We start from the raw sequence: 14,684 nt of genomic DNA, 5'->3' as shown, positions 1-14,684 counted from the left end.
CGTTTGCATGTGGCCTGCTGCTGTCCACAAAGATCCAGGGAGGATGGACTCTGTCCACTAGGCTGCTAGAGGGTGGAGGTAACTTTTAGGCAGGCTTTTCCGTAGAGACTTACGTGAGGAGGATGAGATGACTGCAAAAGTCTGCCAGTGACAGTTTCAGCACTGTTTTCTTCCACAGGTCGTGGGAGAAGAGATGCAGTACCCTGGGTCTGAACACCTTGGCGGGGAGGAGGAGGCAGCAGCCAGGTGACCGTGAAGGATGTAGGATCACATTTACTGGCTGAGCAGCCATTTACCAGGCATGAGGGGTTTGTCTTCCTCTCTGAGCTAGCCTAGAGTGCACACAAAGCCCGTGTGCTCCTGGCCCCCTCCCAGGCCCTTCAGCCACATACGACATCTGTGCTCTGGAGCAGAGTGTAGCAGGACCTCCTGCTGTTGGCCGACCGACCTTGCTGTTCCCTCGGACTCTTAGGGACCTCCTCCTGCCCCACTCCAATCTGGACACCACGAGGCAAAATGTAGCCAGGACCCCAGGAATCCCGTTTATTAATGAATCAGCTGTTAGGACAGATGTCAAAGTCAGGCTTGCTATTTCCCGGCCAGGATGTGCCTCCCCTGGCTTGTTCCCAGAATTTGCGTGTAAGTGGAATTCTTGTAAATTAGATTATTCAGGGGACCCTGACATTTAAAGGAATCATGTTACAAGGCTTTTGGTAAAGCACAGAATTATATTGTCGGTAGCAGCCTTCAGGCCTTCAGTATTTACCAGTTCTGAATGGTTGGACTTTTGTCTGTAGGATTTTCTTAGAGTGGAAAATGGCTATAGCTGCACAAAGCCCATTCTTGCATTATTTGGCAACCAATTAGTCAATGCCCACCTGGTATCAGGCACTGGGCTAATGGTGTACAAGGTAATGTCTCTACCCCCAGGAAGCTGCATGCTGGGAGAGGAGACAGATGGAGTCCAGCCTGGTATGTGTTTGCCCCCAGATTTATTCTGTTCATTTGATCAGAGGTGAACTTTCTGTTGAATATTTGTGTTTCATGGGATGCAAGAGAAGCATGGTGATAAATCTCAAATGTTGCCACTGCTCTCAGGAGCTCCCCGGCCAGGCGAGAGAGAGAACTGAATACAAAACCTTCAGTTTGCCAAGTTGGGCAGTGAGAGGGAGACAGGCTTGCTCTCGCCATGGTCCAGTCTGAATGGGAGTTGTGCCAGCATGGTGTGGAAGAGTAGTAGTTCGTTTTTTAACCTTTGTCTTCAACCGAGTGTTTTTTGTTTTTTGAGACAGGGTCTCGCTCTGTTGTCCAGGCTGGACTCAAACTCCTGGGCTCAAGCAGTCTTCCCACTTCAGCCTCCCAAAGTGCTCAGGTTATAGGTTATAGGTTATAGAGTAGTTTTGAATGCCGTCCTCTCTGAGTGACTGATGGAGGGCTGTGACATGGTTGCTCCGGTACCTGCTGGCAGAGGGGCAGGCAGCCCACCTAACCTGGTCCTTATGCCATCAGACCATAGCAGCCACCAAACCCAGCTACATGGTGACATTCAGATTGGTGGCCCTTTTTCCTGTCAGCCACCCTGGCACATCTAGCAGTCTTGAGGATTGGCAGGTCTGGTGGGAAGAAGAATTCATTCTTCTTCTTCTTTTTTTGACACAATGTCTCACTCTGTTGCCCAGGCTGGAATGCAGAGGCAGGATCATGGCTCACTGCAGCCTTGACCTCCCAGGCTCGAGTGATCCTCCCACCTCAGTCTCCCTAGTAGCTACTAGAATGTGTGTATTTTTGACAGAGATGGGGTTTCTGAGCCGTGGGCTTCCTTCTCCTTCCGGCAGTGTTGTTCCCAGTGCTGGGACACCAGTGTGGGAGCTTTGTGGTCAGCTTGCGGGGAGGGTGTTATGTGCAATATTTAGAACTAAGGTCTTCCCCAGCCTGTTACCCCAAAGGGCTCCCTGATTGGTGAAGTGATTGCTGCCTTTCTTCATTGTGGCTGAAACCCTTGTGCGTGAACAGTAAAGTGAGGGGTCAGTCTGCGAGCGGATTCAAGAATCTGAAGAGGGAAGCCAGGTGCAGTGGCGTGTGCCTGTAATCTCAGCTACTTGGGAGGCTGAGCAGGGAGGATGGCTTGAGCCCAGGAGTTTGGGGCCAGCCTGGGCCACATAGTAAGACCCCATCTCAAAAAAACAAGAATCTGAAGAGAGGTTTAAGCAGGCTTCTCTCTAGGCACAGCCAAAGGATTCTGCTAAGGGTGAAAAGACCCAATCACGGATCTAAGAAGAACCCCGTTGCATCTGTTAGAAGTATTCTTGAGCTGGCTGGGCGGGGTGGGCCTACTGCTTCTGGAAAGTTCCTTCTCTTTCAGGACAGGTTCAGAATATAGTAGTGCAGAATATAGTTCTGGGGCCAGTAACAAATCTGACCAATGAAAAATCTTGGCTGGGTGCAGTGGTTTCTGCCTGTAATCCCAACACCTTGGGAGGCCGAGGCAGGTGGATTGCTTGCAGCCAGGTGTTTGAGACCAGCCTGGGCAACGTGGCAAAACTCCATATCTACAGAAAATACAAAAGTTAGCCAGGTGTGGCGGTATGTGCCTGCAGTCCCAGCTACCCTGGAGGCTGAGATGGGAGGATCACCTGAGCTGTACTCTAGTCTGGCGACAGTGAGACCCTTTCTAAAAAAAAAGAAGAAAAAATTCTCCAGCTTGTCTTGTGTTTAGTTTCCCTTCTCTTTCCTCATAATTGCTTCCCAAAGGCCTCGTGCTCCTTCTCAGGGCGTTTTCCCGTTTCCCTCTGACCACTTCTCTTGAAGCCCCTAGAGTGTTCCTGGGTCTTAAGCTTTGAGTTGTGTTTGAGGACTGTACCCGAGTTCCATATGTGGACTCTTCCGTGTTGACCCTGTAGCTCCAGGGGTCAGGCAGACGGTCTTGGACCTACGATTTGTCAACTTTGGCGACAGGCATTTGCTAGAAGCCCCCTGCTCTCCTCGTGTGGAGGCAGCACGTGCGAGGCGGTGAGCTGCAGCTCCCAGTCAGCTGCGCGTTTTCCACCGAGGGTATTTTCCCTTTACCATGGGTTTATCAGGATGTAGCAGCTGCTGCTGCTGGGATTCCTACCACCCACTGTTGCTGTGTGTCCTCAGCACGGCCACTGCCATTCTCACTCTGCCTCCTTTAGGTTAGGCCTTGGCAGTGTGGGAAACACATCAGCCGAGAGTTGGTGCCCAGCATGCACTCGAGGCCGCCTCATCCAGGCCCCGTCTGCCTTTCCGAGCTCACCTTCCACAGTCTTCCCCCGCTCCACTCTCCGCCCTCTGATGGCCCATGCTGTCCCACGGCTGCTCCCTCTGTCTGTGCCCCACCCCCTCCAGCACTCCCTGTGCTTGGCTGCCCAGCTCGGGCTGCCTCCTCCAGGCGGCTGCCCCTATCTGCTGTTGGGAGGAGATTCCTCTGCCCTTTGAGTGTCCTCGGCACTTTGTGGGTCCCTGAGAATCCTTATTGTTCTGCTGTGTATTTTCTTTCCCTTTGTTCTTTGTCCTCCTGGACTAGAGCTCTCTGAGGTCTTGGCAAGCCTCACAGCAACTAGAACAGCCCCTAAGCGTGGTGTGCCTTGGTGACAGCACTGTGCCTTGGGAAGCTTATGGCAGGCTGGCCGCCCGTGGAGCATGGAGCCGCCCAACTGTCATCGCTGTCCTGAAGGGCGAGGTGGGCCTGGGCTCTGCTGCCAGGACCCAGCTGAGGCTTTCTAGTTCTCTCTCCTTCTACCGTGGCAACCGTCTCCTCATCCCCCTGCCGTCTCCACCGCCGCCAGCAGTCTTCAGAAGCATCGGTCTTCCCGGGCCACTCTCTGTTGGGCCTCAGGGTGGTTGACTCATTGCTCTGTAGGATGCAGTCGAAACTGCTAGAGTTGACTGTGAGACCAGGAACTGGCAGCCGCGAGGGCTGTCTGTCCTTCCCTCCAGGAGCAGTGCCGTCGCCCTCCACCTACTGCGCTTATTCTTGCCCATCCATCGGTTTCAGCTTACGTGTCCCCTCCTCAGGGATGCCTTCCCTGGTCCCCGCACCCGAGTCCACTTCCTCCCTCCGTGCTCTGCTGGCACTGGCGCTTCTCCTCTGCAGCCCTCCCTGCAGGTGTGGTTGTGTCTGTAGAATTGTTTTCTGCCTGGCTGTCTGCCTGGTTCACAGCCCGGTGCCTGGCACAGAGTCCCCACTCCTCGTTAACGGAGGACTGGACCCCACCGTGAGTTGTTGCTGTGCTCTGAGCCAGAGGAAGGGAGGTGTGGAAGCTTCCCTGGCCCTCCAGGGTCTGCTGGTGCTCTCGGCTTTGCGGTCGTTTCTCTTTATTGATCAGGGTTTTCTGTGCCCTGAAGCCACTGAGTCAGGTGTCATATAGAGCATGTCAAGAACTTGAAGCCAGGCCAGGTACATGGGCTCACACCCGTAATCCCAGTACTTTGGGAGGCCAAGGTGGGAGAATCTCTTGAGGTCAGGACTTCAAGACCAACCTTTGTAACATAGTGAGACCCCATCTCTACAAAAAATAATTAGCCAGGCATGGTGGCACACAACTGTAGTCCTAGCTGCTCCGGAGGGTGAGGTGGGAGGGTCTCTTGAGCTCTGGAGTTGGAGGCTGCATTGAGCTATGATCACACCACTGCACTCCAGAAAAAATGAAAATGTAAAAGAACTTGAAGCCAGGACTTGGGGCGGGTGCTCTGAGTGCAAAAGACAGAAGATGCTGTTATGCAAGGGGTAGAAGCAGATTTGGGGACCCTGGACTTCTCTCTGCACTCAGCAGGATGTGTGACTTGTGAAGCCTGGTGTGAGACTGGCCCTCTGCCCTGGGGGCCTTTCTGCCCGGGTCCCTGGCCCGCTGACTCACGCCCCCTTCCTTACCCAGGAGAGTCGCGGTTGCTGATCGTGGTGCTTGAGTAGAGCCGTGGTTGGTGACAGCATGACGAGCGAGGTGATAGAAGACGAGAAGCAATTCTATTCCAAGGCCAAGACCTACTGGAAACAAATCCCACCCACAGTGGACGGCATGCTTGGGGGGTATGGCCACATCTCCAGCATCGACATCAACAGCTCCCGGAAGTTTCTGCAGAGGTTTTTGAGGGTAGGCAGGTCTGGCGTGCTCTCCAGGAGAGGCTGTGGCTCTGGTGGCACTGCCGAGTCCATGTGGGGTGCCACCTTTTACACATGTAACACTGCAGGGTCATTGGCTATCTCTTGGTACCTACCCCAAAGCCTTGAGGAGCTGGGCTGGGTGGGCACAGTGGGGTAACTTCTAGATTGTGGACTTAGCCTCAAGGTTACCAGACAGGAGCTGGCTGTTAGGCAGAATTGAGGTGCCTGAATTGGGCAAACTTCTCTTCAACTGTTGGGTTTTGCCAGGGACGAAACCCTTGCTCTCCTGCCATGTCCATGGGTGTTTGGACTGAGGATGTTGGCTATTCTGGACGAAGACTCCTAGTTACGTGCCATGGTTTCCACCCTCTGCTCCACTCCCAGCCTTTTCTGTACCAGGCTGGGACCCCCAGTCCTGGAGCCCCCCACCTTCTTGTCTCATGGCTGGCACTGGAGGCTGCTGTTGGCCACCTGCTCCATCCAGCGCCTCCCCTCCCTCCATGTTCCCTCTCTGCACCCTTGTTCACCCGTTGCCCCGCTTCCATTCTCCCCATTCCTCTCTGCCGTTGTTTACCTGGAGACTCGGGAGAGATTAGTGCACCTGTTCAAGTTATCACCTTTAAGTGGAAATTAGCTTTCATTTAGAAATGTGTGGCCCAGGGCAGGGGCAGTGGCTCACTCCTGTCATCCCAGCCCCTTGGGATGCCAAGGTGAGAGGATTGCTTGAGCCCAGGAGTTTGAGACCAGCCTGGGCAACAGACCGAGGCCCCGTCTCTACAAAAAATACAAAAAAAAAAAAATGAGTTGGGCATGGTGGCGCATGCCTGTAGTCCCAGCTACTTGGGAGGCTGAGGTGGGAAGATGGAGGATGGCTTGAGCCCAGGAGTTCGAGGCTACAGTGAGCCATGATCCCACCACTGCATTCCAACCTGAACAGAATGCAGAATGCAACCTGAACTTTCAAAGATAAAGGAATGTGTGGCCCAGCAGTGTGTCCTCCATGCTCATCCCCTCGACTCCGTACAAGCTGGCAGCCAGCACAGACCTCCCCACCAGTGCTCAGCTTGTGCGGAGTCCTGGAATCCTGACTTGAGTCTAAGTCCTAGGGCTCGTGAGGAAGGGCCCCACGTGCGGTGACAGGGTCCCTCTGATAGGTTATATGCCTCTGCTTTTCAGGAAGGCCCGAACAAGACAGGAACGTCCTGTGCCCTGGACTGTGGAGCTGGCATTGGCAGGATCACCAAGCGGCTGCTCCTGCCGCTGTTCAGAGAGGTGGATATGGTCGACATAACGGAGGACTTCCTGGTTCAAGCCAAGACCTACCTGGGGGAGGAGGGCAAGAGGGTGAGGAACTACTTCTGTTGTGGGCTCCAGGACTTCACCCCGGAGCCGGACTCTTACGACGTGATCTGGATCCAGTGGGTGATAGGTGAGGGTCCCACCGCCCTTCCCTGCTCACTCGCGTTCCCCATAAGGTGTCGGGACCAGGGCTTTGCACTCCTGCAGCAAGTGGGCCAGTGAGGATTCCCCAATCCGCCCAGGCCCACCCCCACCCCGTACTTCCCAGGACCGAGGGACAGGCTCGGCCTAAAAGGTAGATTTCTTCCTTCTAGGTTTTGTTTCAGTTGAATACCTGCTACCATCCATTTGGGTGCAGTTTTTTGTTGAAAAAATTTTAACGGCCAATAACTTACTGCATTCAAAGTGAGGAGTTTTATAAGGGTTTTATTTTTAATAAGATGAATAGTTTAAGCTTCGTGTCTAGCCCTGCACCCTCTTAGCCTAACAGCACACCTCGAGCGCTGTGCCCTGGGCTGCTGACCTGGCGGCAGGCCGCTAGCAGCAGTCGGCCACCTCCTGAGGCGGGCAGCACAGGCCTGCTGTGGACGCTCTAGGTCTGGCCTTGTATTTTGTGGTCTCAGAAGCCTTTGTGGGGACTTCTAGTGTAGGGAAGGCAGTCTCTCCGGGAGCTCCTGCAATGCCAAACTCTTAGCCCAGGTTCACTCCTCCGATCCAAGCCTGGCAGGGGTGGGGCATCATGGTGTGTAGGTATCAGGCAGGACTTGTAAGCCACCCCGTCAAGTCAAATTCTGGCTTAATGTGTCTTTAGGTAGATGACCTCTGAGCCACAGTTTCCTGTTCTATGAATTGGGGTTTAGTGAATCTCTCGGGACTGCTGAGAGCCAATGAGGCCATGTGTGCACACAAAATGCTGGGCACAAATGAGGGGCTCAGCGGGGCTGAGAAATACATCCCATCCAGTGCCGACATCCGCTTGCATGGTGCCCTGGTAACCTTGCCTCTGCCCTCCCCAGGCCACCTCACCGATCAGCACCTGGCCGAGTTCCTGGGGCGCTGCAAGGGCAGCCTCCGCCCCAACGGCATCATCGTCATCAAAGACAACATGGCCCAGGAGGGCGTGATTCTGGACGACGTGGACAGCAGCGTGTGCCGGGACCTTGACGTGGTCCGCAGGATTATCTGCAGTGCAGGCCTCAGCCTCCTGGCCGAGGAGAGGCAGGAGAACCTCCCCGATGAGATCTACCATGTCTATAGCTTTGCCCTGAGATGAGCCGGGGCTGGCAGGAGAAACTGAGGAACCACAGTCCTGGTGGGGGGAGCTGGCAGCTGGGCAAGATCCAGGCGCCACGCTGGCGGTTCGTGAGTGTCGAGGCACCACTAAATATAGCTGTCTGCCGTCCACTCATTATGCGGGCTCTTCTTCAAAAGGCAAGGTGGGACCCGGTGGGGAGGGTGCTGCTGAACCAGCGGTGAGGCAGGAGCCCAGACCCTGCTCTCCTGCGAGATGGGATTGGGTGGAAGGGGCTCCAGGGCTCCTGGTGCTCCCCATGTGGGAATAGGGTGGCCACATCAGTAACCGATTCCCTGGGCCTCCAGCCCGGCCTTCCAGCCATGGGCCTGGCTGCCTGAAGAGGAAGGAAACCACCCCCAACTTGGTTGCTGGGGACTTGAAGACTTCAGTGTGATCTTTACCTAGGGGAGGGACAGAGCTGGGCTGGTGGAGCCCATGGGTGCTGCCTGATGATGCTGTGTGGGGGGTGCTCACGTCCCAAGTCCTGCTTGGCAGTGGAGACCTGGGGCCCTTAAAGTGTTACAACAGCCTGCAGCAAGGGAAGTTCCCCGTAGCCTCAGTCTTCTCTGGGCTTGAGGCTGCTCCTTGGCAGGCACTTAAAGTAAAAAATAAAATGGGGCTGGGCGCCGTGGCTCACGCCTGTAATCCCAGCACTTTGGGAGGCCGAGGCGGGCAGATCACGAGGTCAGGAGATCGAGACCATCCTGGCTAACAGGTGAAACCCTGTCTCTACTTAAAATACAAAAAAAAAAAAAATTAGCCGGGCGTGATGGCGGGCGCCTGTAGTCCCAGCTATTCAGGAGGCTGAGGCAGGAGAATGGGGTGAGCCCGGGAGGCAGAGCTTGCAGTGAGCTGAGATTGCGCCACTGCACTCCAGCCTAGGTGACAGAGCGAGACTCTGTCTCAAAATAAAAATAAAATAAAATGGGGGCCGGGCACAGTGGCTCATGTCTGTAATCCCAGCACTTTGAAAGGCCGAGGCAGGCGAATCACCTGAGGTCAGGAGTTTGAGACCAGCCTGACCAACATGGCGAAACCCCGTCTCTACTAAAAATACAAAAATCAGCCAGGCATGGTGGTGGGCACCTATAATGCCAGCTACTCAGGAGGCTGAGGCAGGAGAACTGCTTGAACCTGGGAGGCAGAGGTCGCAGTGAGCCGAGATTGCACCATTGCACTCCAGCCTGGGTGACAGAGTGTCTCGGAAAAAAAATAATAAAATGGGACCTCCACACTGTGGAGGCCCTTGCCAGTCTAGAGTGGTGCTTCTTTGCAGGGACTTGGAAACAACCCCCCAAACACAGCATCCCCTCACACCTGCCACCCACTTCCTTACCGGCTGCTGTGGGAGCCTCTATCCTGAACTATGGAGGGGCGGGGTGGAAATTTTATACAGGAACCTTGTTAAGGCCAAGAAAGTCAGTTTAATCTTATAATATAAATATATCATTTAGTCACCTCAGCTTATCCCCAGAGGTGTTTACACAATTCCCAATGACCAATGCAGCTTGGAAGGGACTGAGGCTCGCAAGTGGGTGGCACAGTTGGCTCTTCAGTGGCTCCAAAGTGAGCCCCTCACAACAGGAGACACTTCAGAGAGGTCTGTCCCCAGCCACGCACTCATGATTGCTTTTTAGCAGAAGTCATGGTCGCTGAGGCCCTGGGTTTGGCAAAAGCACAGGTGCCAGCAGAGCACAGTTCTGGTAGGTGGGGCCACGGCTGACCTGGCCCCAGAGCTACAGGAACAGGCAGGGGCCAGCTTGGCTTGCAACACCATGAAACAAGCCTGTGGGGCCCTTAGTGTCTTCTCCCGCAGAACCCACCAGAAACACTTCTGTGAGTAACAGAACCTGGAAGGAAAAAGGGGCAGGGGTGGGGCCTTGGTGGCACCGCACAGGACGTGCCCCAGGCTTCCTCTCCAGCTGCACTGCCACGTGCGGCCAACAAGAGCCCCACAGCCCTGGGGATGCTGAGGCTTGGTCCTTCCCAGCTTCTGCAAATGCCCTGGCACTGCCCTCCAATTCAGAGGGTATAAACATCAATCCAAGCCCTGTTCCTCTTTCCAACATGGGGGGGGACTTGGAGTGCCGCTGGAGGGAAGGGGGCAGTCTCTCTGGAAGAACCAGAGCTGCACCCTTCACCACTGGAGTGATCACAGCTTCAGGCTCTACCTGGTTGGCTTTTCTCATGAAGGATCCCGTCTCATCTCCCAGATGAAAAAGACCCTCTTCTAGGGCTGTCCCAGCATCTACCAACAGGCTGACCTGAGCTGCCCGTGTCCCCCGTTCCTGTAGCCTGAGACCTATCAGATGTCATCTTCCACGGAGCCACTGTGCTCGCTAAGGAGGTACCACTTCAGCCTGTCGGGCAGAGGCAGGGCTTTGACCTTCACATCCACAGGCCACGGCTGAAGGTAGAGCCGGATGGCCACACGGCACAGGTGCTTGAGGGGCGGGGGATAGCTCTCCAGCTGCCTCAAGGAGAAGTGGAGGGCCTGGATCTTTTCCGCCAGGCTGCCCACAGGGTGGATATCGAAGTTTTCGGGCAGCTGGAGTTTCTGAGAGTTGGTCACCATGAGATCCAGGACAGTCTCGGCTTTGCGCAGGAGGTCCGCGTGGCTCTCGTCTTCCGTGCAGCCTGGGTGGGAACAGAGCCTCTCAAAGATGATGTGAAAGCCAGACCAGCAGGACGCGCCATGCAGGGAGCAGTTGTAGGCGGCTCCGGACTCCAGGAGGAAGCGCAGGAGAGGGAAGTGCAGTTTAAAGCTCTTGAGGCAGATGTGGGTGAGGGACTCGTGGGCTGGGCACTCGCTGGGGTCGGCCCCGTGTGCCAGCAGCAGCCGTGTGACTTGGAAGCAGAAGCGGTTGATCATCTGGGCCTCCTCTTTGTCCCCTCCCACGGTCTCACCAAGCAGGAAGATGATGCAGGTGAACACTGTGTCCCCATCTTTGGTGGTGGCCTTGACGTCTGCCCCTAGAAGAGCCATAGAACAAGAGATGCTGGGAGGCCTTCAACCCTGGCAAAGCAACAGCACACATCGAAGGGGCGGGTGAGAGGACGAGGCCTAGGAGCACGCCAGCCTCACCTCCTTCCAGTAAGAGACGGATGTTCTCAGTATTGTGGATCTGCACCCCGTCGCTGCTGGCCAGGGCATGGAGCAGAGCAGTTTTTCCTAGGGAGGGAGGGAGAGCAAGGAGGAGCAGGAGGCCAGGAAGCCCAGGTCAGGGCAACCCAGAGGAGGTGGCAGAAATCCAGACACTCAGAGGATCAGAAGATGAACTTTCAGAGACAACTCTCAGCTCAGGTGAGGGCTGAGGGTGACGGGCTTCTGGCCATTCCCTTTCCACCCAGAGAAGTGGGAGCAGAAAGGCCAGGAAAAGTAGGATTTTTCTGGACCCCAAGATGCTACCTGAGATGTCGGCTGGGCCTCTCCCAATGGGAAGCCATTGTTTCTTGGAAACTAAGTGCACACATGCCCTATTTCTTCCTATAGAAGGCCCTTGAGGGCCAGCACAGGGACAATGACTGCACTGCCTCTCTGAAGCCTCTGAGCTCAGCAAGTCAGCAGAATCCCTGTGTGCCCAGCCATGCTGTGCCACCAGCCAGGGCCAGCATCCAGCCTGCCCACCTAGCTGTTGTCCTGGGGCACCCTGGGTGTCCCCCACAAGGTGCCTGGGGGCCCAGCTGTCCTGCTTTCCTGCAGGAGGCACCCACCATGCTTGTCAGCAGCATTGACATCAGCTCCAAGGTCCAGGAGGCGCTGCAGGCAGGGCAGGCGCTCAGGCTCCTCGCTGGCCAGGTCCAAGGGGCTACTCTCGTGGATCTGAGCCAAGCAAGCACAGTCAGGTTGGCTTGGGAAGCTGCTCAGGCCCCTGCCCAACCCTGCTTCAAAGCAAGCTGGACCTGGCACTTACCCGGTCCCTCCGATTAACGTCGGCCCCGTGATGCACCAGCAGCTCCACCATGTCCGGCTGGTTCCGCAGGACGGCGATGTGCAAGGCCGTGTAGTAGGTGACTGGGTCTGAAGGTGCAGACACAGCTCATGTGGGTCCTATCTATCCGCATTCTTATGGGGCCCCCGGACCCAGAGCCCAGCCCCAAACTCCCACCTAAAGTGTCCAGAAGCACAGGCCCAGCCTCCTGTCACCATCACGGGTTAGGACAGAGCTGTCCTCACCAGATACTAGAGGGCCCTCGGGGTATTCTAGTGGGCACACTACTGAAGCTGTTGGGGGCTTCAGTTTCCTCTTCTGTAAGAAGGGACCATAAAACGGGGCGCACCCTCTCAGAATGGCTGGGAGGCCGCGCTACACAGCAGCTCCGGCTGCTCCGCTTTGTAGGCCTGGTGGTAACAGCCAGGTTCTCCAAGCTGGTCTCCAAGTCACTGGCTTCAGAACCGGCCCTCCCGTCTCAGCTCCTTGACCCTCCAGGAGCCCAGCAGACTCCAAGCCCGTCTTCGGATGGGGAAAGGAGACGTGCCTGGCTGTCTCAGGCCCCTATTAGGTCACAAGGCAGCCCTGCCTGTCTCCCGACTAACCCTGCCCTCCCCGGGCTGAAAAACACAGAGAAAGGAGCTCGGCTCCATCTCCATCCCTGGCACTCAGGAGCCAGGAGCCAGGGTGTCCTGTGGTGATTTATGCCTAATGCAGCCTGTTTTCCCCTCTCCCTACGGCATGAGAAAAAAAAAACACAAATTGGCTCAGAGTAAGTAGCAGAAAATTACCTTCCCTTAGCTCTGGGCACAGTGCCAGCAGCCGCATTTTTGCATTAATGGAAGTAGGGATTAATCTGGGAGCTGGGGAAAGTTTGCTAATCAATCACATGGTAGAAGCAGCAACACTCGCTCTTGGAACAGAGGTGGGAAGAGCCATGTGAAAACCCGCAGGGGGTGGGAGGCCACCCAATGGGAGTTTCCTTAGTTGCAGCCACCCAGGAAATAAAGGGGGGGAAGTCACTCCTCAGAGAATGGTAGAAGCCAAGGCTGGGGACATGGGCGCCCACCCAGCGTCGGGCCGCGTTTAAGCCACCTGCCCACCCCCGGGGCTCTCGCTGACCTTCAAAGTTGAGATTGGCCCCATGCCGCAAGAGAACGTCGGCCGCCCGCGTCAGCCCCAGCTCAGCCATCTTGAGCAGGGCGTTGCTCACGCCTTCCTGGTAAAAGGGAGAGTGGGCTTTCCTCTCCAGCAGCTCAGTGAGAACAAGGATTCGGCTTTCCTCGCTGGCGACATAACTGGGCCTGGGACAGGAGAGAGGCTGAGGGTAGGCACAGCTGTGGGACCGGGTGACCGCGCAGCCTGTGGGTTGGTGGGCTTTAGTCCTGCTATCATCATCAGCAAGCAGGGCCCTGGCTCTGTGGGTCACAGGGGCTTGGGGGAAGCTCTGAAGTAGAGAGAGGGCCACGCTGCATCTCTTAAGACGGGAGCAGACTGGGATTTGCGGAGAATGGGCTGGGTCTGTCTGCGCTCTCCTCCCGCGTTGCCCAGAGTCTGGTCGCAGACTTAGGTACAAAGCCTCACACAGCTGGGCTGCTGGGACTGAAGGGACCACCAGCCTGGAGGCCAAGAGCCCAAGCCCGACTTTGATGCTTCTTCCTCAGAAAGCCCTTCCATCCTCAAACCTGCAGGACCCCAGCCCCGGCAACACCTGCAGCCAGGACAGCAACACAGCCTCCTCCCTCCCCTCACATTGAGACCTTCAGCTGATATTGATGAAGAAAGCCTACGTTTCTACCAGAGTCCCTGGATGGCGAGACTCATCATTACCACGTGTTGGAAATTCCAACTGACAACCCCCTCAACACCTGAGCCGAGCCCCTTCCTTCTGCTCTCCCCTCCCTTCCACCTCGCGTGCCGCCGTACAATTACTTGTCAGTCTCTCCTCTGGAGCACACGCGCCAAGAAGGCGGGGGTTTTGCTGAGCCACTGATGGACCCCAAGTGCCTAGTACCATGGGCAGTGAATGCAGATTCGCTCCCGACACCTTTCCTGCAGGTCCACGACAGACCAGCTCTTGTCTATAAAAACGCAAACTCTGCTACAAAAGCCCACCTTCACACTGCTCTGGGGTAACATCTGAGGCCTCACGGATTCCACCCTGCTCCTCTGCCACGCCGGGGGGGTGGCACAGGACAGGCAGGCGACAGGGTGGGGCTGAGGCGCAGGCCCTGCGACAACCCGCGGGCCTCCGCCCTCGGGCCCTCCTCGCCCTTCGTCTCCGCCATGCAAGGGGCAGGAGTGGGATCCGCGCGGGGCAGCGAGCACTCCGAGCCACGCAACCCCGGCTTCCGCCCGTCCCTTCCTCTGTCAAGGGGGACGCATCCACCCCGCCCGGCTTGTGGTGATAAAGTGGGACGCTGCGGGGTCGGAGCGGCCTCGGCCAGCTCACGGGAGGGGGTGAGTTACCGGTCCAGAGACTCCTGCCGCTCGGGGTCCTGGATCCCCAGGGAGCCCAGAATCGCATCCACCAGCGGCTGGTACTCGAAAATGATCCTCCGGAAGCCGTGCAGGAACGGCATCGCCGTGGGCCCCGCGCAGCAGGGCGGTCGCGCTTTCTGCCGAGGCCGAGATGCCCAGACGCCGACCGGAACGCTCCGGCGGCCGCGGACCCCACCTGCTCCGCCAGTCCAGCCCCTGCGCCCGGCCGGGTCCGCTCCTCAGTCCAAGCCGCGCCCCCGCCGGAAGTGACCCTCGTACTTCCTGCCCGCGCCGACTCAGGGTGGGCCACATGGCGACAGCGCCCCCTGCGGGCTCGGAGGACCTCGGCGCGTCCTGGGGCACGACCGCCAGGCCGACTCGGACGATGTCCAGTGGGCGGCCCCAGCGGAGTCGGGGAGTGGAGGATCGAGCCAAGCCAGATCCGAGACTCAGGCGGGTCCGCCCCTTCCTGCCAGGGCCCGGCCCGGCTCGGCTTCGCCCTGCGATCCCGCCCGCGACCGCTGGGCGCCGTCCGAGTTCCGCCGGTCGTGCTCTC

General features: G+C 56.9%; 2 protein-coding genes across 23 annotated transcripts in view; one reads left to right on the top strand and one right to left on the bottom strand.

Annotated features, from left to right (window-relative positions):
* Positions 1 to 7,830, top strand: part of NTMT1 (N-terminal Xaa-Pro-Lys N-methyltransferase 1) — a 26,665-nt gene extending 18,835 nt beyond the window's left edge. For 4 of the 21 annotated variants that reach the window (XM_009457481.4, XM_001164038.8, XM_001163998.8 and 1 more), the window contains exons 2-4: positions 4,896 to 5,111; positions 6,299 to 6,551; positions 7,438 to 7,830. In XM_009457481.4, coding sequence (XP_009455756.1) covers positions 4,950 to 5,111; positions 6,299 to 6,551; positions 7,438 to 7,694 — 672 coding nt within the window. In that variant the 5' untranslated portion in view covers positions 4,896 to 4,949 and the 3' untranslated portion in view covers positions 7,695 to 7,830. Of the gene's footprint in view, positions 1 to 178; positions 640 to 4,895; positions 5,112 to 6,298; positions 6,552 to 7,437 lie in introns of all 21 variants that reach the window. The other 17 variants (XM_063788178.1, XM_063788182.1, XM_063788183.1 and 14 more) reach the window with 13 other exon arrangements.
* On the bottom strand, positions 6,831 to 14,684 carry ASB6 (ankyrin repeat and SOCS box containing 6). 2 transcript variants are annotated; one of them, XM_001163675.6, is made up of 6 exons: positions 14,117 to 14,684; positions 12,770 to 12,951; positions 11,630 to 11,736; positions 11,430 to 11,538; positions 10,801 to 10,887; positions 6,831 to 10,688 (listed from the first exon to the last, which is right to left on the bottom strand). In XM_001163675.6, the coding sequence occupies exons 1-6, from the start codon at positions 14,227 to 14,229 to the stop codon at positions 10,021 to 10,023; spliced, it is 1,266 nt and encodes a 421-aa protein (XP_001163675.1). In that variant the 5' UTR covers positions 14,230 to 14,684; the 3' UTR covers positions 6,831 to 10,020. The 2 variants fall into 2 exon arrangements, with proteins under 2 accessions (XP_001163675.1, XP_003312391.1); XM_003312343.6 differs by lacking the exon at positions 11,430 to 11,538 and having other exon boundaries at positions 9,123 to 10,688; positions 14,117 to 14,401.

This window comes from Pan troglodytes, chromosome 11, assembly GCF_028858775.2.
Source record: "Pan troglodytes isolate AG18354 chromosome 11, NHGRI_mPanTro3-v2.0_pri, whole genome shotgun sequence".
Taxonomy (NCBI): domain Eukaryota; kingdom Metazoa; phylum Chordata; class Mammalia; order Primates; family Hominidae; genus Pan; species Pan troglodytes.
This window is presented reverse-complemented; position numbering and strand designations above follow the sequence as displayed.

What these genes read in the sequence shown, in the direction of transcription:
- ASB6 (XM_001163675.6), bottom strand. Translation starts at nt 14,229, where the DNA reads ATGCCGTTCCTGCACGGCTTCCGGAGGATCATTTTCGAGTACCAGCCG. An exon ending in CGGCAGGAGTCTCTGGACCG is followed by an intron (nt 12,952 to 14,116) that starts GTAACTCACCCC and finishes CTCCTGTCCCAG; the next exon opens with GCCCAGTTATGTCGCCAGCG. An exon ending in CCGTCTCTTACTGGAAGGAG is followed by an intron (nt 10,689 to 10,800) that starts GTGAGGCTGGCG and finishes TGGCTCTTCTAG; the next exon opens with GGGCAGACGTCAAGGCCACC.